This window comes from Mus musculus, chromosome 17 (assembly GCF_000001635.26).
Source record: "Mus musculus strain C57BL/6J chromosome 17, GRCm38.p6 C57BL/6J".
NCBI lineage: Eukaryota > Metazoa > Chordata > Mammalia > Rodentia > Muridae > Mus > Mus musculus.
This window is the reverse complement of record NC_000083.6, coordinates 20,208,029-20,235,170: the sequence shown is the minus strand read 5'-3', so window position 1 is coordinate 20,235,170 and position 27,142 is coordinate 20,208,029. Positions and strand designations below refer to the sequence as shown.

The window sequence follows — 27,142 nt, the reverse complement described above, 5'->3', positions numbered from 1 at the left end:
CCAAGAGGAGTTCGTACCTAATCTCTTGCTATTTCTAGTACTGGCTGAAATCATAATGCCTTTGGCTAGGGATGAATATGAACAAATGTGTTTTCCAGGTTGTTTTTTACTTGAATATGGGACCTCAGCTGCAGCAGTGAGAGAAAAAAAATGCCTTCAAAATACAAGAAAACCTTTGAATTATTATTGTGACAGCCTCATTCATTAAACTTACATGGTCACAAAACTATTACCTGAACATATATATATCTACTGGATACTGTTTGATCTGTATCACACAAACCCATGTAGTAATAGGATGTTCTCTTGGATTTTTATCCCATTGTTTTTGCAGATTCCTAATTTTTTCTGTGTCTTTATAAGCTATAATATCAGTAAATGCTATTACATAATTGCTGAAGATTTTCACCATAAAGGTGATGTGGTTATTGGTGCATTTTTTCCTATTCATACGTACCACACCATGAACAAAGTTCCACACCCATATCTACCATACTATTATATGGACAATTACCTACAGTAAGTGCACTAATTTATTTTCTGAGTTCAGAATTATCATAACTTAGTGGGTATAGTCATTAAACTTACTTAATTTTTCGGGGTTTTATTGTGACAACTTTTATATTAGAGATTCTAAAATGTTTTTCTCAATCTAATTTTCTTTTTGGCTTTTTTCTTCTCTCAAATGTGAAATGAATTAGTAACTTTGACTTTATTCATTTTGGTTTCCTCACTTGATTGATGACTGTAACCACAAATTTGACATTTTTGTCATTTTACAATCTCTCAATAGTTTTTATTGTTATGAAAACATGATTTAATCTAATACTGACCTTGTAGTTCATAGCATTTCTGAACTCCTGATTTGTGCTTCTGATATTAGATGGTGTCCTTGAATGCAGTAAGTTGTTATTGTTGTTATAATAATTCAGTGAAGAGGTTGTCTTTTATCGTGTGCATTTGATTCAAGACTTAGAGAGTCACAATTAGAAGTTGTGAACACTTCTGTTCTCCATGGATATTTAATTTATCTCATGTTCTGTTATAAATGGTTTTTTTTCTAATTTAATCTTTCTTGTCACTTTTATTGTGTTAACATGTACCTTTCATTCGTTTCCATTATTTTTTCTCATTTTTATGAATAAGTTCACCAAAACATAGTTACTATGAGGGTATTTTCTTTGGGATATTTCTTAGCTTGTGTGATATATTCTAGATAAATATATAGTGTCAGGTAAGTCTGACTGAATTAGAGAGAACTATAAGTGCATGAAGGAAATGAGAATTACTTATCCTTATTAGACATTCCTATCTTAATTAGACATTCTTTTATTTGTACTGATCTAGGAAGTAAGGCCCTAAATAGAGAAATAACACTTGTAAATCTCTGTGAATACAGAAAGAAATATGTTAGATGTCAACAAATGGAAAATGAACAAATGAAATACAGGTGTTTGACAGTACTACCCATTTTGTCAAAACTTGGAGAGATATTAAGTCATTAAATCAAAGACAGTGGAAGAGAAAATGTCAAGATATGAAAGCAAATTGAATTATTTTATCTTGACAGATTTATTTTGAAAATTTGTAACTTAGCAATTATGGTTACCCACAATATGTTATCTGGATAAACTACTTTACGGTAGATCTAATTTTTTAAAGATCAAATTTTGTCTCAAATAATATCATACTTTTCCATATGCATAACAGATGTGGCAAGCATGGATGTTGAGTAATGTCTTTTCTACTGCATTATAATTAATGGTGTGAATTAATTATACTTATCCACTTTTCTTCTGCCCCCTTATTCTATATCAGCAATTCACACACCACTGTGCAATGGCATGTGTTTGACTTTATATTGTGCAACATCAAGCCCTTTGCTGAAAGATTGTATTTTTAGTTGTGTGAACACTTAGTATCTGGTTAGTTCATTATTAATAAGAGGATTGTTTCTTGTCAAAATGTGTAAGGTGTCATAAATTCAGAAAAATCAAACAAATAAAATTTGTAACAGAAATACAATGGCTTTTATTAAAAAGAATTAACAGAATTGTCTTATAAAACTCATTCGGTAGGTGTAATTTTCTAATACAGCATTGATCACAGAAAGGCATATATTCTACAAAGCTGAGAACTCTTTTTTTTTTTTTATATACTTCTCTTTTGTGTCAGAATTGTGAATACTTCTGGGCTCCAGAAATATTTCATCCATCTTAATTTTTCTTATAAGTGATTGTTTGCTGATTTAATTTTTATTTTGAGCTTTCCAGTGTTTACATATTTACACTATCTCTTTGCAGTATGTACTCTCATTTTTTTGGTTGTATTTACAAAGACATCATGCCTATGAGTATGTAATCTTCTATTTCCTAGCATGTGTGAAATATTCCACGTGAATGCCTAGAGTCAGACAGGCCTTTCTGAATTACAGAGAAATATTTATGTGTTTCCTAATAAAGGGAATAAGATGTGTTTATATAAATCAGACCTTCCATTTCATTATCAAATATGGTATATATTTATTTTATACAATGTGCTTTCAAAATAGGGTATGCAAAGATCAGATCAAATGTGTTTCATTAAAGTTTCTCTTATCATTGCTTTGTTATTGGAGAGTTTGTGCACCTCTGCTTTCTGTAGCATAAACTACAAAAGATTGAATATTGATTAATTATATACATATGTAGAATTTTCCAAAATCCTAAATATCTTTAAATTTATATATGTTTTTATTTGAGTATACAGTATTTGTAAATGAGGAATTGTCCTTTTATCATTTTATCTCACAATAGGTCATTATATTTATTAATTTATTTTCATTGGACAATATTATTTTTATTTTTTAAATTTTACTTTTTAAAACTTTTATGTGCTGATTTTCTTTAAAAATAATGTTTAATAATGTTTTGGTAATTTCTTTTTTGGTATGGAATTTATTAAAATATCAGATACATAGTAAAATTAATATTAAGGCTCATACATGTATTTATAAAATAAAATAATAATAAATATTAAAGTTATGCACTAATAGGTAGCATAAGCAATGATCCTTTAACACAGGTGCCAGGTCATTCATCATGGTTTTATGTTTAAATAATGCTGGTAGCCAAATAGTCCAGAATTGTTGTAAAGACTTCAAGTTTAGGAATTTTGGATGGATGAGAGTTACCTAGTATATTTTCTGTCCACAGAATTTATATTCTCTAGGTAAAGAACACTATTAATTGCTGAGTCAGTTCTCCTTACCCAACTCTCATTGTTTCCTTAAAGATCTTATCCATAATATGTTTACATTTGTAAGCAAATCATCATATTTTTCATATTCTTCAAAGTTTCATTTTAGTCCTAAATCCACTCTCTCTGCCCTCATCTTTGTACCCATCCAATTTTAAGTTTAATAATTTTCTCCTCATTCAAGCACACTTTATGTGTCTGGAGTATCATTAAGTTGGTACTTGCCCAGAATATGACTGCCTATCATAGATCAGATTATTGAAGAAAAGTTGAATCTTCTTAAAGAATTATCAAGTTGGAATACTGTTCAGCTTTGAGTAGAAATGGCTACCATAAACTCATTTGTTTGAATGTTTCGCCAATAGTGAAAGATACTATGAGGAGTTGTGGCCTTGTTGGAGTAGATATGGTCTTCCTTTGAGAATTGTGTTAATAGAGCTGGGTGTGGTTTATACATCTAAGAAACAAACCTCTGTCCATGGACTTCATTTCTGCTCCTTGTGGACATCTTACATTCTCTAAGACCATGTTTGCCTTCACAAGGCCATGTATCCCATCACAATAAAATGGACAAAATTTCTGAAACTGTAAGCCAGCCTCAATTAAAGTTTTGCTTGCATAAGAGTTCCCATGGTCATCATCCCTCTTCAAAACACTAAAACAAAACTAACACAGAAATTGTTACCAGTGATGAGGTTATTGCTGTGATAAGCGATGCTCAATTTGGATGAGCGCTTACTTGTTTGTTTCCTTGTTTGTTTGGAGATATATTGACTTTGGAATTTGGTTTAGAAAAGCATTTAAATGCTGGAAGTGATCATTAATGAACCATTCTAAAATGAACATGGAAAAAAAAGTGTTGTTTGTGACTTGAACTCAGAGTTCCTGGATCAACTGGTTTCCAAGGAGACATATCTTAATGTTTTCAAGTTACTGTTGTGATATTTTGTTAAAGAATGTTGTCACTTTTTGGTCTTAGACCAAAGGAATCTGCCTTACTCTCAAGTGAATATTTATAAATTAATCTCCTTTGCTAGAAAGATTCTAAACACAGCCTTATATTGACTCTGTTGTCTGTTTATTAGTGTTCACTTTTGTGAAGATTTATAATGAAAAGCAGGATGTTAAGGAAAAAAAATCACAAAATGTACAGATTGCAATAAAAAGAGGTCTAGGAATTTGAGTGGAGTTAAATCCTGTGTTCAAATAGATAAACTTACTAACTGGAAGCACTGGAAAAGTGGAATAGTGGAAGGTGAGACTTAAGGACAAAATTCTACCTAGCTAATCTAATTAAAGTAAACCTTAGAGCTGGGTATAGTTGTTTACACTGTTAATTTCTGCTGGTGATTTTCTCAGGTTAGGGACTTCCTGGAATACCTCAATGGTTCAGGATATACGAGTGTAGTCAGAAAAACAAAACAGAACAAAACAAACAAACAAAATAAAAGCTAGAAAAGATTTAACTGAATGAGTAGGGTATGCTAGAGCCCCAAAATGCAGCAGAACTTGACATTTTAAGCATGTGGTCCTAAAATTCAAGTCAAGGATAAAAGGGATTATGGAATCATTCTCTGTGACTAAGAAAACAAAAGTTTCTGTTTTTGTTTTTTGGATATTTTATTTATTTACATGTCAAGTGTTACCCCTTTTCCCTGTTTCCCCTCCAGAAATCCCTTACCCCATCTTCCTCTCCCTGATTCTATTAGGGTGCTCCCTCACCGACCCACCAAATCCAGCCTCCCTGACCTGGCATTCCCCTACACTGGGGCATTGAGCCTTCCCAGGTCCAAGGTTTTCTCCTTCCATTGATATTTGACAAGGCCAAGAAAAGTTTTTAAATCCATGGACATATCAGGGATCTCCATGCATGGAGAAGCCATTATGTGAAGCTCTAAAGACAAGTCTGAATTGCCATGGAGATCCCATAATGCTGAAAATAATAGAGCTCTGGTCTTTCTGCCAAGAAGCACTGCCAAAAAGGAATGGGCAAGCCCAATAGAAAGAAGTGTTTTGGAGTCAACAAAGATGAAATTAATTAGAGACCTGAGAAGGATGTTGCCATTCTGCTGGGACACTGCCTGTCCTGAAATGGGCAGAAGTGATACACAGTAGTGTACCTAGGTCCAAAGACTGATAATTCCTGGCCTTTAAGTGCACCAACTACACTGTGTGCTGAGGCTGATGGCTTCTAAAAAAATCTAAACTCTTTCTTGATTACTCTGAGGTTCAAAGACACTTAGCTTGGCCTGTTGCTTAACAGCAGGGGATTAGGAAAACAGTCCTTTGTTGGAGACTGAAACAGGAGAATCTCTAGAAATTTTCTGTGTAACTGGGCATATGCAGTAAGAAAGTAAAGAAAGCGAGAAGCCAGATATGGGGATACAAACCATTATTCCAGTACTAAGCAGAGCAAGGAATGTGGGTATTAATGAGTTGAAGGTCAGCCTGATGTACAGAGCAATGTCCAGTAAAGCCATAGGCTTGGTATTGCTCAAGCCACCAAGCAAGCAATTGATTACTAAATAAATGTAATTCAGAATTAAATGAAATACAGAGACTCTTTATAAATTATCCGAATAGCTAGGGGTAACTCTGTAACTTGTCTTATCCTACCTTCATACTTACTGACCTCAATACAACTGTAACTACAAAGAGACAGACATGCACAAACTGGTATGCACAAATATCATAAATACACACATAGATGAAAAATGTAACAGGCATGGTGTTATACGACATTTCTTTGCAAGTTCTACTAGCAAATCCAGGTTACAATACTCAAAAAACAATCTAAGAGAAATAGCAACTGAGGCCATGAATAGAATTATTTTACCTTAGAACATTATTTAAATAAGATATTGTTTCTGAAAATTGATTATATAGATAATTACATATACATATACTTGTATATATAAGTGAAGAGCTCAGGAAACCAATAACTTGTAGCAGCAGATCTGCTATTGTGAATGAAAATAATTATTGATTTGTAGACAGTTTTTATTTGACTTGCCTATAAAAGATGAATAAAGTATGCCTTGAGCAACTATGATCAAAGAATTGTAATGCTAAATGATCTTGCCTAATTCTGATATATTTACCTAATCTAGTTCTACATACTCATGGTAAAGATATTACATTACATATTTCATAGAAAGAAGATGAACTATAAAATTTGCTGTACAAATATTCAGTCATGTGACATAAAGGCAATATTCCTTTTGTTAATTTTATGTCATTTACACAGGTATAATTTTAAAAGCTACCAGTATATTCTCGCTCTGCTATTTGCCATTGAGGAGATCAATGGGAACCCCAATCTTTTGCCCAACATATCTCTTGGATTCGATTTCTACAATGTCAGATTCACTGAGAAGGACACACTTATGAATGTTTGTATGTGGCTCACAGCTCATAGAGAGAAATTTATTTTACCTAATTACAACTGTGAAAAAAAGTATTTTACTGCTGCACTCACAGGAACATCATGGACCATATCTGCACAAATTGGCACATTATTTCAACTCTTTAAATTTCCACAGGTGAGAAAAGGTATACTTTGGCAACTGGAAATTGGGAGTTCTTTGTTGATATTATAGGTGTCTTTAAAATTAAAAGAGGAATTTTTAATTATTCAAATATCAAAGCAAAGACTCAAACACGAGGAGATCAATCCACATTTCTCTTGCTTGCAGGAAAATGTGTTGTGAAGTGAATTAAACCAAGTAGGTATTAGAAACTTACAGGCTTGCCAGGAATTTCTGTAAAATGATAGAAGTGAAAATTTCTTTTTAAAATTGGGAAATATATCTTTTTCCTGTTCTCATCTTTTGATTTGGGACTGAAATTTTGTTTGAAATTAATATTGTTACTCTTCTTTCTCAATTTGTTTCAGCTTTCCTTTGGCCCTTATGATCCTATTTTGAGTGACCGAAATCAGTATTCTTTTCTCTACCAGATAGCCCCCAAGTCCTCATCTCTTTCACTTGGCATTGTCTCTTTGATGGTTCATTTTAGGTGGTCCTGGGTTGGTCTCATTCTTCCAGATGACCACAAAGGAAATAAAATTCTATCAGATTTCAAAAATGAGATGGAGAGAAAAGGAATCTGCATAGCTTTTGTGAAAATGATCCCTGCCACCTGGTCTTCACATTTAAACCAATTCTGGAAAAATATAGATGAAACAAATGTCATAATTATTTATGGTGACATTGATTCTCTAGAAGGTCTAATGAGAAATATTAGGCAAAGGTTATTGACAGGGAAAGTCTGGGTCATGAACATTGAACCTCATTTTACTGACTATGCTGATTATTTCTTCTTAGACTCATTTCATGGGAGCCTTATCTTTACATACCATTATTCAGAAAGATTTGAGTTTACAAATTTTATTCAAACAGTTAATCCCTACAAATATCCAGAAGATATTTATCTTCCTAAGTTGTGGCATTTGTTCTTCAAGTGTTCATTTTCTGATAATGGTTGTCAACTTTTGAACAACTGTCAGTTCAATGCTTCTTTGGATGCATTGCCTCGTCACATATTTGATGAGTCCATGAGTGATGAGAGTACCAGCATATACAATGCTGTGTATGCTGTGGCTCACAGTCTCCATGAGTTGACACTTCAGCAAGTACAAATGGAACCATATGAAAATGGGGAAGAAACTTTGTTTTTTCCATGGCAGGTATTATACTTTCTACTGTATTGTATTGTCGGCACTCTGATATATGAGATTTGCTGAGACATTTAATTTAGTATTGTAAAATTTTAATTGTCCACAATTAAAAGAAATTTTGTGCTACTAAAGTTACCTGGATGTCAGGAGAGATCCACATGTTTGTTGCTGAGATTTGAAGTGACTTGTATTTTGATATTGTAAAATTTAGTTTATATTGTCCACAATCACAGGGATTTTAGTGTTTCTAAGCTTACCAAGAGATCATGAGAGTTTCCCATGTGTGTTATCGAGAGATGAGATGCAAGATAACAGGAGGAAATGTGCTTCGTCATTACCAAGTTCATGTCATTAATAGCTAGTTATAAAATATTCTCATTGCAATAGTTGCAAAAAATCAGTGTTTTCTCTATAAATTTTTTACAAAAGAAATAAGAATTGGACATTTAACTAAAATAATGATAGTTTTTTTTTCTGTGATGATACCTTTTATTTACCATTTAGACATCAAAACCCTCATTTTAGGTAGTAGTACTCTGAAGATACTCCGAAAACAAAGAAGTTTGGGTAGGTTTCAAATAATTAACATTTACATGAGTTAGAAGTAATTGAAGTAGCTTGATTTAAAGGTTTCCATTAGAGCTAAATGACCTTTCAGATTGAGAATGGCATCCCACAAACTTGGGTTTTTATTTTAGCATTTTAGGAAGCTTCATTAATGTTGACATTCATTCACATCAGAAATTAAGGACAAGAAAACAAATACATTCCAAAACAGACTTTTTGTTCTGATACTTGGACACAGTGTAATATAAATTCATGAATCTTTTCCAGCTCAACTCTTTCCTGAAGGACATTGAAGTGGGAGGCCAAATGAGATTAGATTGGAGACAGGAAGTAAATGTAAAATATGACATTCTTAACATTTGGAATTTACCAAAGGGTCTTGGAAGAAAGGTAAAAATAGGATCATTTTCTCCAAATGCTCCCCAGGGCCAGCAGTTGTCTTTAACTGAGCAGATCATCCAATGGCCAGAAGAATTTTCAGAGGTGTGTTATGTCTTATCTCAATGCTTTGAGTGTATGTTAGTAATAAAATTCTGCTTTCCAGAACAATAGTGCTTGTTTTCTGTCTCAAGGCCTATTAGTCTTTTATTACCAATATAACATACAATAAAACTAGTACTATTGGCTTTTAATCTTTCTTTATGTAGATCAATAGAAGTATTGAGTGTTACATGTTCTTCTTTTGTTCACTTATATGAACATTAAATTTAGTCTACTTTTCACAAATTAGGAAATCGAGGAAAGAAAAAAATTTGTCTCCTAAATGACTCATGATTCAATATTCTAGAGAAAATATCTCATTTAAGATGAATACAATGGAAAATATAAAAGTTACTTTTATTGTGTAATCAAACATGATAAAAAACAACTTTTGGAAAACAGAGAATATTGTTGCTTATGGTTCCAGAACTATGGATTCCACCAAAATAGATTCATAACAACATGGCATAGTCATGGAGACAGGAACAGGAATCATAAAGATAGTGTTTTTACCCACACATATTAAGAGTTTATAAAATGAGAAAATTGAATCTAAGAAAATGATTAGAATTCCCACCCCTAGATACATATTTTCTCCAGCAAATTTGCATCTCTTAAAATTTCAGTTATCTTCCAAATAGGGCTACCAACAGATAAATAAATATTCAAATACTTTAACATACATGCAACATTTTCCATTCTAAATCACATATAGTAGCTGTGTTAGAATCCCTTATGTCTTTGTGCATACTCATGTGTCATTGTTTTTCCATGCTTTGAAGTTTCGATCCATGATCAGTTGTTCTTTATTCCTCAGACCCTTGGAAAAGAACGGTATGGAATGCAACTGTATAAGCTACTGAGGTGTCTTTGTCCAACAAGTAAATATGTAACTGAAATAACTTAAGAAAGAGTTTGAGGATGCAGCATATTAAATTTCAAAATACATGATTTTCAAATGTATGATGTTTAAGGCAGATAGCAATGAAGAGAGAAATTTTGTTCTGCCTACCTATACTTTTGTTTAGAAATAAGCAAATAAATAGTGATTGTAAAAATTTATGTGGCCCTTTTCAAATTATATAAATTCATCTTTCAATTCTTTCCAAAAAAATACACTTATATTTATTTCCATGATCATTTCATATTCTGTCAAATTGACAGTCAAGATTCACTGTCATGGTGGAAGTAAAGGCTATCAACACAGTAGTCAAAAAGTACAGAGGTTGTATCAGTCTGGAGAGAACCCATAGCCTTGGATATCATATCTACAATCACCTAACTTTCTCAAACTTGTCCTTAATTCATTAAGATGTAAAATTATCTAACACATTGATGATTCTCAGACCAATTATTAAATAAATTTGCCTTATCATGGGTAAAAACTTTTTATAATCCTCTCTATTCATAAGAATACATGGAAATATATTGCACACCATTCAAAACTGTTAATTATTAGATCTTTCATAATACACTAAACACTAGATAACATTCTTTTCATTCTTCTCAGATACCCCGGTCTGTGTGCAGTGAGAGTTGTGGGCATGGATTCAGGAAAGTAATCCTGGAGGGCAATGCTGTCTGCTGCTACAAATGCACTCCTTGTGCACACAATGAGATTTCTAATAAGACAGGTAAATGTAGCCTTTACAAAAAAGTTTCCACTTTATCCGTATGACTTTATAATACACTGGCATATGTAAATGATCTAAATAGAAATCAGAATATACTTTTCTTTGTTTAGGAAAGTATATGCAACAATCCATGTCTACCCCTTTAAAATGGCCTAAGATAAGCATTAAAATCATACATGGTTTATATATTTGATTGGGCTTTAATAACTATTATATCAGAAAAATATTCCCTAGTACTTTACTGTCTGTTCTATTTTACTTTGCCATTTGACATCTATTAACAAATTATCAAATGTTTTTATTCAGATTGTGTATTGATAATTTTTAAAACTCATAAAATGCTCAGATCTGTTGTATCTTCATAGTGATTGTTCCTCAGTCATTTTTCATATTTTCCTAATGTTTTAGTTGTTTGATAATTTCATAGAATGTGATTTGATCATAGTCACCACTCCAATGTCTCATATATTTATTACCGTCTTCCCTCTACCCAAATCTGTGTAATTAAAATATCTAATACAGTCTGTAATACTCATTTTCTCTTGGGTATATGGATGTCACTTGTAGGTTGTCAACAAACAAGGTATCTAGATAGATGTTTCATCCTAATACCTAATAAAGAAAATGGGCACTCCTCCAAATAGCAATCAACTGCCAATATCTGATTTTATGGGTGTGTGGTTTATGAATACTTCCATTTTTCTATATTGGAATTTTGTCTATCTTAAGGTTGCTAACATCTAATGCATTGTCTCATGTGCTATGAATTCATAGGTCCATCTACCTTATGTGTTAAGGAAACAGTTTGCCTGTAGTCATCTGCAGACTCCAGGCTGTGTTAACCTATGCTATCTCTTGGATAAGATTTTTTGAAAACATTTTATTTTGTTAATGGAATTTTAAAGAAAGGTAGTGTAGTCTCTTATGGTGATGTTTGTCATTATCTGCAAACTTTGACATTTAAAATGTCTAAGTAACATCTGGCCTCTCTCTTTTCTCTATCTATTGCCTTCAAGTCAGTATGATAGAATTCCTTTAGTACTCCAGGGTCATCTCTTCCTAGCTTCTTCCATCATGAAAGAAATTGGATAATATTCTAAAATTATAAGCATATACCCAGTTAATAATTTTTATAAGCTTGGTTTATGCTATCTTTTCATAGCAAAAGAAGAGTAACTAAGACAGGATAATTACACAATTCCCTAAATGCTTTAGAAAGCTTTACTTACAAATAGTATCTGCTGATACTATTCAAGACATGATAGTTATTGTCATTATCACTGAAATTTAGATATCTTTTTCTATTTTATGTAGCTGTATATTTATGCAAAATTTGATTTTTAAATAAAATAGTTCTGCTTGTCTCACAACTCAAAATGTCAGAGAAAACATGCTGGTGTTTGTGGAGGGAGCTTTCTAGACTTTCAGAGCACAGTAAGTGTATATGAAAAGAGCACACATTCTAGCAATTTTCCTACAACTCTTGTGATTAATGATCAGCTTCCAATATTACTGTATAAATGGATGAGTTTGCAATCATGAGCTAATACTCTGCTATGAGACACACATTTTAATTGTTTTTTATTTTAGAAATAAGTATCTAGCACATGAATTATAGTTATAAAATGACCCACAGGTACATACACATATGACATGTGTGTCTATAGGTAGGAAGGTAGGTAGGTAGGTAGGTAGGTAGGTAGGTAGATAGATAGATAGATAGATAGATAGATAGATAGATAGATAGAGAATGAGACAGAGACAGAGACACAGGGAAAGAGAAATAAACACAAACAGAGATATATTTTGGCATTCCAATAAGAAAACATATTTTGTATCAGTTATTTAAACTGCCATTGCTGAATTTCAGTGATGTATTGTTTTAAAAATGCTGAATTTTATTTGCATGGAATAATAAAATTTGGAGTGATATTTATTATCTTACACTATAATTTAATTATGAAAAATGAAGCAATATTTTCTTAAAGGTTAGATATGTTCAATTAAGTAATAGCTAATGAAGTTTTACTGTCAATTTCAATGCAGTAAAAATTAATGCATCATGGTAATACACAGAATCTGAGCAAATGGAATTGTACAACATGACTTGGGTGATTAGAGTGGCAGCTGTCAGAGTAATCTCTAATACTTCTTGTTAAAAGTTTCTCATGTCACCATTCTCAATACTTAATAGTTTGCATTGAACTAAATAAAAATTAGTCCCATTGAGGAGAAAATTCTTCCTTTTGAAAGGTACACTCTAGCCTTACTTATTATTGTAATTGTGGCTGCATTCTATACAGTGTGATATTTCATAAATATCTATCTGCAAGGCATGATTTTGGACATCATTTTACATACTTAAAGTGTTTTATTTTTATTGTAGTAGCTCTATTCACTCAACCAGTATTTCTCTGTCCATGCACAGTTTCCATTATATTTAGACTTTTAAAAAATTCTGTAGCTAGAATAATACTGAGGTGGTGTATGTGGTTTCATGATCCAATTCAATGTCATATCTTCTGTATTCCACATGCCTAAGACATCCTGCTGAGGAACAGTCTTGGAAACTGCAGTACTTCTTAATATCACTTGGGTGACAACCCAAACTTGGTTAAACATTATGAAAATCTTAAGAGTCAAAAACCAGTCAAAGACATCCAAGATATAACAGCTGTACATACTATATCCATACATAAACCCTAGGGATTTATATGTTAAAAATATTAGGATACTAATATTCAAGAGAGTCACCTAAGACTTAGCCAAAATAACCCTTAGCAAATTAATTAAAAGGAACAGAAACAGTATTCAATTTAACAAAGTCAGAAACGAAATGGGAGACATAATAACAGAAACTGTGGAAATTCAAATAACTCATCAGATATTACTACAATAGCTTATATGCAACAAAACTAGAAAATCTAGATGTAGTGGATGATTATCAAGAAACATACCACGTACAAAAGGTAAATCAAGATCAGGTAAAATATCTAAACAGTCTCATAACCGCTAAGGAAATAGAAGTCATAAAAACTCTCCAAAAACAAACAAACAAACAAACAAAAAACCAAGGAACAGATGGTTTTTGTACAGAATTTTACCAGATAGTCAAAGAAGAGTTAATACTAATACAATGCATTCTATGAAACCACAGTTTTCCTGCTATCTAAACTAAGCAACGTTCAGCAAAGAATGAGAACTTCAATCTGTATTCAGTTATGAAATAGATGCAAGAATACTCAATAAAATTCACTGAAAGCAATTTCAAGAACACAAAAATACATATTCTTCATGATCAAGAAGGCTTCTTCCCAAGGATCCAGGGATAGACAAATATCCATCAATGCAATATACAGTCTAAATAAGAAAAAAGAAAAATATCACATGATCCTTTCATTAGATGATGAAAAAGCGTTTGTCAAAATACAACATCACTTAATGTTAAAAGTCCTGGAGAGATCAGAAAATCATGGCACATACCTAAACATAATAAAAGCAATGTTTAATGAACCAAGTGCGAACATCAAATTAAATGGACAGAAACTACAAGCAATCCCACTAAAACCAAGCTCATGGCAAGGCTGTCCTGTCTTTCCCTACCTATTCAATATAGTACTCAAAATTCAATAAAGATCAATTATACAAGAAAAGGAGATCAAGGGGACACAAATTGGAAAGGAAGAAGACAATGTATCACTATTTACAGATATTATGATAGTATATATAAGCAGCCCTCCCAAATTCTACCAGAGATCAGCTGATAAACAACTTAGCAAAGTGGATGGATATAAAATTAACTCAAGCAAACCAGTAGCTTCCCCTTACACAAAATTTGAGCAGGTAAAGGTATAAATTGGGGAAACAACTCCCTTTACAAGAGCCACAAATAGTATAAAATATCTTGGTGTAACTCTTACCAAGCAAGTCAAAGATCTGGCTTGCCCTAACTGGTGGTCTGCATGTAGAAGAATGCAAATTGAAGCTTTTTATATAAAGCTTAAGTCCAAGTGGATAAGGACCTCAACATAAAATCATATACACTGAATCTAATAGAAGAGAAACTGGGAAATAACTTTGAACATGTTGGCACAGGGAAACATTTCCTGAACAGACAACCAATGGGTAAGGCTTTAAGATCAAGAATTGATAAATGAAACCTCATGAAACTGAAATGTTTCTGTCAGTCAAAAGACACCATAAAAAGGACAAATTGGTAACCTACAGATTGAGAAAAAATAGATACTAGCTCTACATCTGATAGAAGGCCAATATCCTCTCTCTCTCTCTCTCTCTCTCTCTCTCTATATATATATATATATATATATATATATATATATATATATATATATAACTCTATATATATAGATATAGATAGATATAGATATATAGTTATATATATATATATAACTCAAGAACTTAGAATCCCCAAAAACAAATTACCCAATTAAAAATGGGATACAGTGCTAAACATAGAATCTCAACAGAGGAATCTTGAATGGCCAAGAAGTACTTAACGAAATGTTCAAAGTTCCTAGTCATCAGAGAAATGCAAATCAAAACAACCCTGAGATTTCACCTTGGCATGTCTAAGATCAAAACTTAAGTGACATCACATGCTGGTGAGGATGTGGAAGGGGAAAAACAGTCCTCCACTGGTGGTAGAATTGCACACTAGTACAAAAACTCTGGAAATCAATGTGACAGTTCCTCAGAAAATTGGAAAAATTCTACCTAAATACCCAGCTATACCACTCCTGGGCATATTCCCAAAAGATTCTTCACCATACTACAAGGGCATGTGCTTCACTATTTTCATAGGATACTTATTAGTAGCAGCCAGAAGCTAGAAACAACTCAGATGTCCCTCAACCAAAAAATGGGAACAGAAAATGTAGGGCATTTACACAATGGAATACTATTCAGTTATTTAAAATGAGAACATTGTGAATTTGGCATTCAAATGGACAGAACTAAAAAATATCATCCTGAGTGAGGTAACCCAGACATAAAAAGACATGCATGGTACGTAATCACTGATAATCGGATATTAGCTAAACAGTACAGAAAACCTAGGATATAACCCACAGACTAAGAAGTTTAACATGAGGAAAGGCCCAAGTGAGAAAGCTTAAATCCCACTTCCAAGGGTGAACAAAATAATCACAGGAGGCACATTGATAGAGAGATCTGGGTGTAAGAGGGAAGGGGAGGAGAGATGGGGAGCAGGATTAGGTTTGGTGTGGGGAAACATGAGAGAAGCCCAAATGTCCAAAAGGATGAAAATATGCAGCTTCTGGGGATGTGAAATGGTGGAACATCTTGGAAGTCCCAGGGACACAGGATAAGAGAGTCTCCCCAGACTCAATGGGTGTGAACTTAGCCAAAATGCCCCAGGAGGAGAGGGATCTTGAAGAAACTACCTCCAGTTAATTGAAAGAGCCTCAAGTAGAGAACTGGGTTACTAACAATCAGTAACAGGAAACCAGCTGTCTCAACTATTTCAGATCCCTATGAGATCCCAGAGACTGAGCCATAAACTAGAGAGCATACACTGACTGATCTGATTTCCCCCACCCCTGAGTTTATATATAGCAGAGGAATGCCATGTGTGGTCTCAATGGGAGAGGAGAGAGAGACAGGAGACCCAAGGGAAGGGGGCTACCACTGGGGAGCATCCTCTGAGAGACAAAGGGTAGGGGAAATGGGATGGGGAACCATGGAAGGTGTAACAAGAAAGGAGGGCAAAGTCTGAAATGTAAATAAATAAAATAATTAATTTATAAAATTGAAAAAATTAGCCAAAGACATCCAAAATATAGCAGATATACATATTTGATTGCTGCATACCACCTAAAGTTTTCTGTGCTGAAGAAATTAGGATGCAATAATTCGATAATGTCACATAACTTGTCTTAAGTTTGATATCTAATATTAGAATACAAAGCAATTATTCTATACTATCATTCTTAATATTATGTCAATTTGGATGAACAATAAATAATTTTTAATTTCATGCCCTAGAAGTTGTAACTTACCTATATCAATTTGTTTTTTGTTTCTTTTGTTTTGTTGTATATTTTATTTATTTATATTTTTAAATGTTATCCCCTTTCCTGGTTTCTCTTCCGGAAAGCCCCTACCCCACTCCCATTCCCCTAGTTCTATGACTGTGTTACCACAACCACCCACCCATGACTGCCTCTCTGCCATGGCATTCCCCTACACTGGAGCTTCAAACCTTCAGAGGACCAAAGGACTCTCCTCCCATTGATGCCTGACAAGGCTATCTTCTGCTACATATGTGGCTGGAGCCATGATTAACTCCACGTGAACTCTTTGGTTGGTGGTTTAGTCTTTGGGACCTCTGGTGTGTCTGGTTGGTTGGTATTGTTGTTTTTCCTATGAGGTTGCAAACCCCTTCAGCTCCTTCAGTACTTTCTTTAAATACTCCATTGTGGACCCAGTGCTCAGTCCAATGGTTGGCTACTAGCCTCCCCCTCTGTATTCGTAAGGCTCTGGCTGAGCCTCTCAGGAGACAGTTATATCAGACTTCTGTCAGCAAGCACTTCTTGGCATCTGAAATAGTGTCTAGGTTAGTTGACTGCATATGGGAAAGATTCTCATGGGGCAAGTCTCTGGATGGCCTTTCCTTCATTTTCTGCTGGACTCTTTGTCTGCGAATTTCCTCCCGTGAGTATTTTATTCCCCCTTCTAAGAATGACAAAAGTGTCCAAACTTTGGTTTTTCTTCTTCTTAAATTTCATGTGGTCTGTGAATTGTATCTTGGGTATTCTGAGATTTTGGGCTAATATACACTTATCAGTAAGTACATTTCATGTGTGTTCTTTTGTGATTGGGTTACCTCACTCAAGAGGATATTTTCTTTTCTTTCTTTTTTTTTTTTTTAACAGCTGTGGGTAACTTTATTAATCGAAACAAGCTGGAAGCAAAAGGGGAAAGGAACATAATTAAAATTCTTTTTTTGAGAGGATATTTTCTAGTTCCATCCATTTGCCTAAAAATTTCATGAAGTCATGGTTTTAAATAGCTGTATTAGTCAGGGTTTCTATTCCTGCAAAAACATCATGATCAAGAAGCAAGTTGCCGAGGAAAGGGTTTATTCAGCTTATATGCCCACACTGTTGTTTATCACTAAAGGAAGTCAGGACTGGAACTCCAGCAGGACAGGAAGCAGGAGCTGATGCAGAGGCCATGGAGGGATGTTACTTGCTGAGTTGCTTCCTCGGCCTTAGTCATCTTACTTTCTTATAGAACCCAAGACTACCAGTCCAGGGATGGCCACACACACAATGGGCCCTCTCCCCTTGATTACCTATTGATAAAATGCCTTAAAGTAGGAACTCATGAAAGTATTTCTTCAACTGAAGCTCTTTTCTCTGTGATAACTCCACCTTGTGCCAAGTTGATACACAAAACCAACTAGTACAATAACTAAATAGCACTCCATTGTGTAAATGTATCACATTTTCTGTATCCATTCCTTTGTTAAAGGACATCTGGGTTGTTTCCAGGTTCTGGCTGATATAAATTAGGTTGCTATTAACATAGTGGAGCATGTGTCCTTGTTATATGTTGGAGTATCATTTGAGCATATGCACAGGAGTGGTAGAGCTGGATCCTCAGATAATACACTGTCCAATTTTCTGAGGAAACACCAGGCTGATTTCCAAAGTGGTTGTACCTGCTTGCAATCCCACCAACAATGGAGGAGTGTTTTTCTCTCTTCACATCCTCAGCAGCATCCTCTGAGTATTTGAACTTAGACATACTGACTGGTGTGATGTAGAATCTCAGGGTTGTTTTGCTTTGCATTCCCCTAATGACTAATGATGAATATTTCTTTAGGTGCTTCTCAGCCATTTGATATTCCTCAGCTGAGAATTATTTGTTTAGCTCTGTACCCCATTTTTAATAAGGTTATTTGATTCTCTGGAATCTAATTTCTTGAGTTCTTTGGATATTAGCCCTCTATCAGATGTAAGATTGGTAAAGATCTTTTTCCAATCTGTTGGTTGCATTTTGTCCTATTGAGAGTATCTTTTGCCTTACAGAAGCTTTGCAATTTTGGGAGGTTCCATTTGTCAATTGCTGATCTTTGAGCATAAGCCGTTGGTGTTTGGTTCAGAAAAATTTCCCCTGTTACCATGTGTTTGAGGGTTTCTCCCAATTTCTCTTCTATTAGTTTCAGTGTATCTGGTTTTATGTGGAGGACTTGATCTTTGTACAAGGAGATAATAATGAATCTATTTGCATTCTTCTACATGCTGTCAGTTGAACCAGCATGATTTGTTGAAAATGCTGTATTTTTTCCACTGAATAATTTTAGCTCCTTTGTCAAAGATCAAGTCAGCATAGGTGTATGGGTTAATTTCTGGGTCTTCAGTTCTATTCCATTGATCTTACTTCCTGAGTCTGTACCAATACCACAAACTTTTTATCACTATTGCTTGTAATACAGGTTGAAGTCAGGGATGATGATTCCCCCCCCCATCCCCCCAGGTTCTTTTACTTTTGAGAATAGTGTTTCCTATCCTGGATTTTGTTGTTGTTGTTATTCCATATGAATTTGCAAATTGTTCTTTCTAACTCTGTGAAGAATTGAGTTGGAATTTTGATGGGATTGCATTGGATTTGTAGATTGCTTTTGGCAAGATGACCATTGTTACTATATTAATCCTGCCAATCCGTGAGCATGGGAGATCTTTCCGTCTTCTGAGATATTCAATTTCTTTCTTCAGAGATGTGAAGTTCTTGCTGTACAGATCTTTCACTTGTTTAGTTAGAGTCACACCAAGTTATTTTATATTATTTGTGACTATTGTGAAGGGTGTTGTTTCCCTAATTTATTTCTTAGTATGTTTATCCTTTGAGTAGAGAAAGGCTACAGATTTGCTTCAGTTAATTTTATAGCCAGCCACTTTGATGAAGTTGTTTATTAGGTTTAGGCTTTCTCTGGTGGAATTTTTGGGGTCACTTCAGTATGCTATCATATTATCTGCAAATGGTGGTGTTTTGGCTTCTTTCTTTCCAATTTGTGTCCTTTTGACCCCCTTTTGTGGTCTACTTGATCTGGCTAGGATTTTGAGTACAATATTGAATATGTAGGAAGAGAGTGAGCAGTCTTGTCTACTCCCTGATTGTAGTGGGATTGCTTCAAGTTTCTCTACATTTACATCAATTTCTATCTTATTTCAATACAAGGAGTCAAATGGAAATTTGTATTTGATTTCCTCATTATATTTACTTTCTACTCTAATTAAATATTTACATATTCTTAATTTGAAGGATTCATTTCATATTGTCCAGCTAAATATAGTAAATTTTTATTTGCAACTATAATCTCAAGGCAACATGAACAGTCTGTAATATAGAAATGTACCAATTTCTAAGAGATGTTATGGATTGTACAATATACACCTAAAAGAATAGGTAATGAGTACATTCATGGCATCTTTAATACACACACACACAAATTAACATTCTATAATCCAATCTCTATCAAAATAGAATCTTGGTTGTTTTAAAACAGAAATTTTTAAAATGCTATTTATTTACTTTTGTCAGAATCCAATAGGATGTATTTGACCATATTCATGCCCACAAAACATACGAGAAACACATCTCTACCTCACTACTTATTTAATATTTTGTTTTCTCTCCTGATTTTTAATTTTTACTTCAATTTGTCCTACTCAAATATGTTTGAATGTGAGACCTGCACTGTAGAAATCTATACTTTCTATTGGTCACAGTTGTGAAGAATGTTGATTCTTCCATTCTTACCAAAAAAGAAATTGCTATAGCTCCTCAGGAAAAAGGTATCACTTCATGATAATCATCCATCCATGATGATAATTGGTCAGGCATGAGCTTATACCTATTATGTACATACTGTCACAGTCATAAGTTTAATATTTAGAAGTGTCATGAAATTTTTGATTATCACTTATTCTTTAGTTTTCAGAGGCTTTATGAAGTTTCCATGCTCTCTTTCATAAATCCCATCATTCCTTAATAGTAAATATTACTATCAACTTTTAGATATTATAGATATACTAAATAAATGATACTATATATTAATACAAAAAATACATACACACATTTTATATATATATATATATATATATGTATGTGTATACACACACACACACACACACACACACACACATATATATATATATGTATTGTGCAGGGGTTTTTGTGTGAATGTATGTATTCATTTGTGTCACCACGTCAGTTTGGGAATGTATTCTGTGTATATACAATAATAGTGTGTCACTCAACAAATCTGACAGGAGTTGTGTTTAATAACTCTATTGTACATCACTACACAGCTCAAAGAAATGCAAAGCACTATAAATTAAAAAAATATAGATGATTGGAAAATTTTACAATAAGTTAATAACTTTTAAAATGAGATATATTATTAGTATTAGTAAACTGATATTATTAATAAAGTAAAATTAAAAGTCTAGTGATCAATTTACAAAAGAAATTTAGAGACAATTGGATAATGTAACACATAAACCCTGGTACGTAGATTTTACATTAATCATCAAATTTACAAAATTACAAGAGCAGAGTATGATAAAACTGTTATCTTTTTTCTTTTTTTCAATTTATTTATTTATTTATTTACTTTGTATATTTTATTCCCCCTTCACTCCCACCCTCTTACTGTTCCACCTCTCATACCTCCTCCACAGCCCCCTAACTCCAGGTAGATGTTCCTACCCCCAACCCACCTGATCTCTAAACTCCCTGGGGGCCTCCAGTCTCTTGAGAGATAGGTTCATCATCTCTGAATGAACACAGACCCAGCAGTCTTCTACTATATATGTGTTGATGGCCTCATATCTGCTGCTGTATGCTACTTGTTTGCTGTTCCAAAGTTTGCGATACCTCAGGGTTCCAGATTAATTGAGACTAACAATGGTCCTACAGGTTTGCTTTTCTCCTCAGCATCTTTCAGTCTTCTCGAATTCAACAACAGCAGTCATCTGCTTCTGTCCATTGGTTGGGTGCAAATATCCACATCTGAGTCTTTCAGTTGCTTTTTGGGTTTTGTGGAGTGCAGTTATGCTAGGACATTTTTGTGAGTGCTCCATAGCCTCAGTAGTAGTGTCAGGCTTTGGAACATCCCCTTGAGCTGGATTCCAATTTGGGCCTGTCACTGGACCTTCTTTTCCTCAGGATCTTCTCATTTTCTCTCTGTAATTCTTTCTGAAAGGAACAATTATGAGTCAGAGTTGTAACTGTGGAATGGCAACCCCATCCCTCACTTAATGTCCTGTCTTCCTGCTGGAGGTGGGCTCTAAAATCTCCCTCTCCCTACTGTTCAGCATTTCATCTAAGTTCCTACATTTGAGTCCTTAGAGTCTCTCACCTCCCAGGTCTCTGGTACAATCTGGAGGGTCCTCCCAAATTCGTATTTTCTAGGTTGCCGGTTTCCATTTTGTTTGTTTGTTTGTTTGTTTGTTTGTTTTTCTATTGGCCTTCAGGGATCCAGTTCTTTTCTTTCATCCAATACCAGATCAGGTTCCCTTATCTCCCCAGTCCCGTTCCCCATATACATTTTTTCCAGGTTGTTCCCTCCCTCCCCACTTGTGATTATTTTCTTCTCCCTCCCAAGTGGGACTGGGGTGTTCTTACTTGGTCCATTCAGCTTGCTGACTTCTTTGAGTTCTTTGAACTATATCTTGGTTATTCTCTAGTTTTTCTTTCCTTTTCTCTTCTTTTCTCTTCTTTCCTCCTTTCCTTTCCTTTCCTTTCCTTTCCTTTCCTTTCCTTTCCTTTCCTTTCCTTTCCTTTCCTTTCCTTTCCTTTCCTTTTCTTTTCTTTTGCTTTGCTTTGCTTTACATCAACTAACTAATGAGTACACACCATGCATGTCCTTTGGGGTTGGTATTAACTCACTCAGGATGATGTTTTCTAGTTCCATCCATTTGCCTGCAAAACTCAGGATGTGCTCATTCTTAATAGCTGAGTAGTTGTCTATTGTGTAAATGAACCAAAATTTTCTGTATCCATTTTTCAGTCCTGGGATATCTGGGATGTTTCCAGCTTATGGCTATAACAAATAAGGCCACTATGAACATATTGTAACACTTGACCCTGTGGTGTGGCAGGGCATCTTTTGGGTATATTCTAATGACTGGTATTGCTGCATCTTCAGGTAGATCAATTTTCAAATTTTTGAGGAAACTCTGGACTGATTTAGAGAGTGATTCCACCAGCAATGGAGGATGTGTTCCTCTTTCTACACATCCTTGCCAACATATGCTGTCTCCTGAGGTTTTGATTTTAGCCATTCTGATTGGTATTAGGTGGAATCTCAGGGTCTTTTTGATTTCTATTTCTCTGATCACTAAGAACTTTGCACATTTCTTTAGGTGCTTCTTAGTCATTCTAGATTCCTCAGTTGTGAAATCTTGGTTGAGTTCTATACACCCTTTTTTTTATTTGGTTCTTTGGTTTTTTTTGGTGGTTAATTTTTTGAGTTCTTTATATATTTTAGATATTTAACCTTCTATCTGATGTGGGGTTAGTGAAGTTTCTTTCACAATCTGTAGGTTGCCAAATTGTCTTATTGACTACGTCCTTTGCCTTACAAAAACTTTCTAGTTTCATGAAGTTCCATTTATCAATTCTTGATCTTAGAGCATGAGGCTTTGGCGTTCTGCTGAGGAAATCCACCCCTGTGCTAATGAGTTCAAGGCTCTTTCCTGCTTTTTCTTCTATTAGATTCAATGTATCTGGTTTTATGTTGAGGTTCTTGATCCACTTGGACTAAGGCTTTGTGAAAGGTGTCAAAAATGGATCTATTTTCATTTTTCTGCATAGAGACAGCCAGTTATACCAGCACCATTTATTGAAGATGCTTTCTTTTTTCCATTCTTGGTTTAAGAAGTCATTAAAAAACCTCTTAAACAAAAAAAAGCTCAAGGCTAGATGGATTTAGTGCAGAATTCTACCAGACCTTCAAAGAAGACTTGATATCAATTTTCCTCAAACTATTCCATAAAATAGAAAGAAAAGGAACACTACCTAATTCTATGAAGCCCCAATTACTCTGATACCTAAACCACACAAGGACTCAACCAAAAAAAAATAGACTTCACATATAAATAGCAATACAAAAATACTCAATAAAAATTTTACAAACTGATTCAAGAACACATCAAAACAATGATTCACAATGATCAAGTTTCATCACAGGGATGCAAGGTTGGATCAATATACAAAAATCAATTAATGTAATCTACTATATAAAGAGATTTAAAGAAAAAATCACATGATCATCTCCTTAGATGCAGAAATAGTATTTGACAAAATACAACACCCTTTTATGTTAAAAGTATTGGAGAGAACAGGAATTTAAACATAATAAAATCAATGTACTGCAAGCCAACAGCCAATATCAAATTAAATGGAGACATACTTGAAGCAATCCCACTGAAATTGGGGACAAGAGAAAGGTGTCCAATCTCCTGATATCTAGTCATTATAAGACCCAAAGTACTAGCTAGAACAACAAGACAAAAAAAGGGACCAGGGGGATACAAATTGGCAAAGAAAAAAATAAATCACTATTTGCAGATTGTATGATAGTATATCTAAGCGACCCCTAAAATTCTACCAGAGAACTTCTCCAACTGATAAACAACCTCAGCACATTGGACAAATATAAAATTAACTTAAATAAATCAGTAGCTTTACTTTATACAAAGAATAAACAGGTTAAGAAAAAAATTAGGGAAACAACTCCCTTCACAGTAGCCAAAAAGTAAATAAAATATCTTGGGTACCTCTAACCAAACAAGTATATATGATAATAACTTCAAGTCTCTCAAAAAAGAAATTCATGCTCTCAGAAAATGAAGTGCTCTTCCATGCTCATGGATTGGCAGAATTAACATACTAAAAATGGTCATCCTACCAAAGGCAATCTATATATTCAATGCAATTTCCATCAAAATCCCAACACAATTCTTCAAAGACATGGAAAGAGCAATTCTGAAATTCATCTGGAAAGGCAAAAATCCCAGAATAGAAAAAACAATTCCTAACAATAAAAGAATGGCTGGAGGAATCACCATTCCTGACTTCAAGCTTTACTACAGAGCAATAGTGACAAAAACTTCATTTTATTGGTACAGAGACAGACATGTTGTTCAATGAAATACAACTGAAGATCCAGAAGTAAAACCACACACCTATGAACACTTGGACTTTGAAAAAGAAGGCAAAATATACAATGGATAAAACCATTTTCTAAAATCCTCCAACTCTTTTCTTTTTAAAGATTTATTTATTTATTTCATGTTTGTGGGTACACTGTCACTGTCTTCAGACACACCAGAAAAGGGCATTGGATACCTGTTACAGGTCATTGTGAGCCACCATTTGGTTGCTGGGAATTGAACTCAGGACCTCTGGAAGAGAGCAGTCAGTGCTCTTAATCGCTGAGCCATCTCTTCAACCCATTCTTCAATTTTTGTAATAATTTTCTATTTATACGAAATAGATCCCTGTCTCAAATGTTATGAAATAATTTTACTGGGTACTATTTGAGCATTTAGTAATGTGATAGTAAATGCAATGGAATAGGATCTCTTCACTATACTCCAGTAGAGAATGAAAAAAAAAATTGGAAACTTAAAGAGTTCCAAGGCGAAAAGTGAATTTAGGTCAGACATATTTTTAAAAGCATTAATTGTAAAGCATTGCAAAAATCCTTTCTGTAATAAATTTTGCATGTATAATTAATTAATAAACCATATTTTATTTATGAAGTGATATATGGCCCAAGGTACCTTTATTCAATACAACTTACTATCAAAAGTGACATACCAATTTCAGAAAAGGCAGGGAAAATTTGTCAGTAAAGAGAGGGAAAGCATTAGGTTAGTTCAATTTCAATAACTATGATGAAGATGGATTATCAAAGAAGTTCCTGGAAGTACTTTGCACTAAAAAGGGAAACATCACATTGCTTTAGCAATGACGACTCTGGATGTCTATTTATGATCCAACTGAAGCCATCCCCAGTAATATACACACTAGTAATAATGAATTGCCTCAGTAGTTATAGCAAGAGAGAGGGGGCATTAGGTTGGGAGGAAAATCTGAGGGAAGGAATGGAGATTAACAGTAGAAAAGAGATGGATTGGAACAAAAATATATATGAACATAAATACTAAAATAAATATATAAGGAAGAAGTTACTTTATGAATATGCAATTATACAAAACAACGTGCTTATTACTTTGTCCTTGAAAAAGCAAAGAAATGTAACAATAATAGTCCAGATATTGAATAATGACTCAGGAAAAAAAGGGATCAATCCAACCTGGACTCATAATCTCATGATAACCTATATTTTTGACCAGATGAGGATCAATGTATGAAGTGTCCAGACAGTCATTATGCAAACACAGAGAAGAACTATTGCCTCAAGAAAGCTGTAAGCTTTCTGGCCTATGAAGACCTGTTGGGGATGATCCTGGCCAGCATAGCTTTGTGCTTATCTGCACTCACAGTCTTTGTTATTGGCATCTTTGTGAAAAACAGACACACTCCTATTGTCAAGGCCAATAACCAAGCTCTCAGTTACATTTTGCTCATCACACTCACCTTCTGTTTTCTTTGTTCTTTGACTTTCATTGGCCAGCCCAACAAAAACACCTGCATCCTGCAGCAGACCACATTTGGAGTTGCATTCACTGCGGCTCTTGCCACTGTGTTGGCCAAAGCTATTACTGTGGTTATTGCATTCAAGGCCACTTTTCCAGGGAGAATAGTAAGGTGGCTAATGATATCAAGAGCTCCAAACTACATCATTCCAATCTGCACCTTGATCCAAGTTGGTTTTTGTGGAACATGGATGGCAACCTCTCCTCCATTCATCGACCAAGATGCTCATACTGAACATGGACACATCATCATTTTTTGCAACAAGGGCTCATCTGTTGCCTTCCATTGTGTCCTCGGATACCTCTGCTTCTTGGCACTTTGCGGTTACACCGTGGCCTTCTTATCTAGAACTCTTCCTGATACATTCAATGAATCCAAATTTCTGTCATTCAGCTTGCTGGTGTTCTTTTGTGTCTGGGTCACCTTCCTTCCTGTCTACCATAGCACTAAGGGGAAATTCATGGTTGCTACAGAAATATTCTCTATCTTGGCTTCCAGCACAGCACTTCTTGGCTTCATATTTGGTCCTAAGTGTTACATTGTCTTGTTGAGACCAGATGAGAATACATTTAATTATATCAGAAACAAAATACACTCTAGAAAAAACAAGTCTCAGAAAACATAGTTCAAAAGACAAATTAATCTTTCATGTTAATAATTTCATAAAAGGTCTTATTTCATTCCCTATATTTTTCTAATCATGTTCTATGAGATTATAATATGCATTCAATTCTGTTATGTTTTCTTTCTATATCCAATTGTATTACAATGTTCTACTGTGAGAGCCTTTTTTGTTTGGCTTTGGTTTCTAGATTGGAAAACTACA

At 34.2% G+C, this 27,142-nt stretch overlaps 1 protein-coding gene across 1 annotated transcript; it reads left to right on the top strand.

Annotated features, from left to right (window-relative positions):
• Positions 1 to 298: 298 nt before the first annotated feature.
• Vmn2r105 (vomeronasal 2, receptor 105) lies at positions 299 to 26,941 on the top strand. Its single transcript, NM_001369232.1, has 6 exons — positions 299 to 519; positions 6,485 to 6,779; positions 7,133 to 7,924; positions 8,750 to 8,965; positions 10,473 to 10,596; positions 26,013 to 26,941. Exons 1-6 carry the CDS (start codon positions 299 to 301, stop codon positions 26,939 to 26,941), a joined length of 2,577 nt encoding a protein of 858 aa, NP_001356161.1.
• The last annotated feature ends 201 nt before the right edge of the window (positions 26,942 to 27,142 follow it).

Coding starts and splice junctions, on each gene's coding strand:
- Vmn2r105 (NM_001369232.1), top strand. CDS start 299: ATGTTCTCTTGGATTTTTATCCCATTGTTTTTGCAGATTCCTAATTTT. Junction 7,925..8,749: donor CTTTGTTTTTTCCATGGCAG/GTATTATACTTT, acceptor AATCTTTTCCAG/CTCAACTCTTTCCTGAAGGA. Junction 10,597..26,012: donor TGAGATTTCTAATAAGACAG/GTAAATGTAGCC, acceptor ATTTTTGACCAG/ATGAGGATCAATGTATGAAG.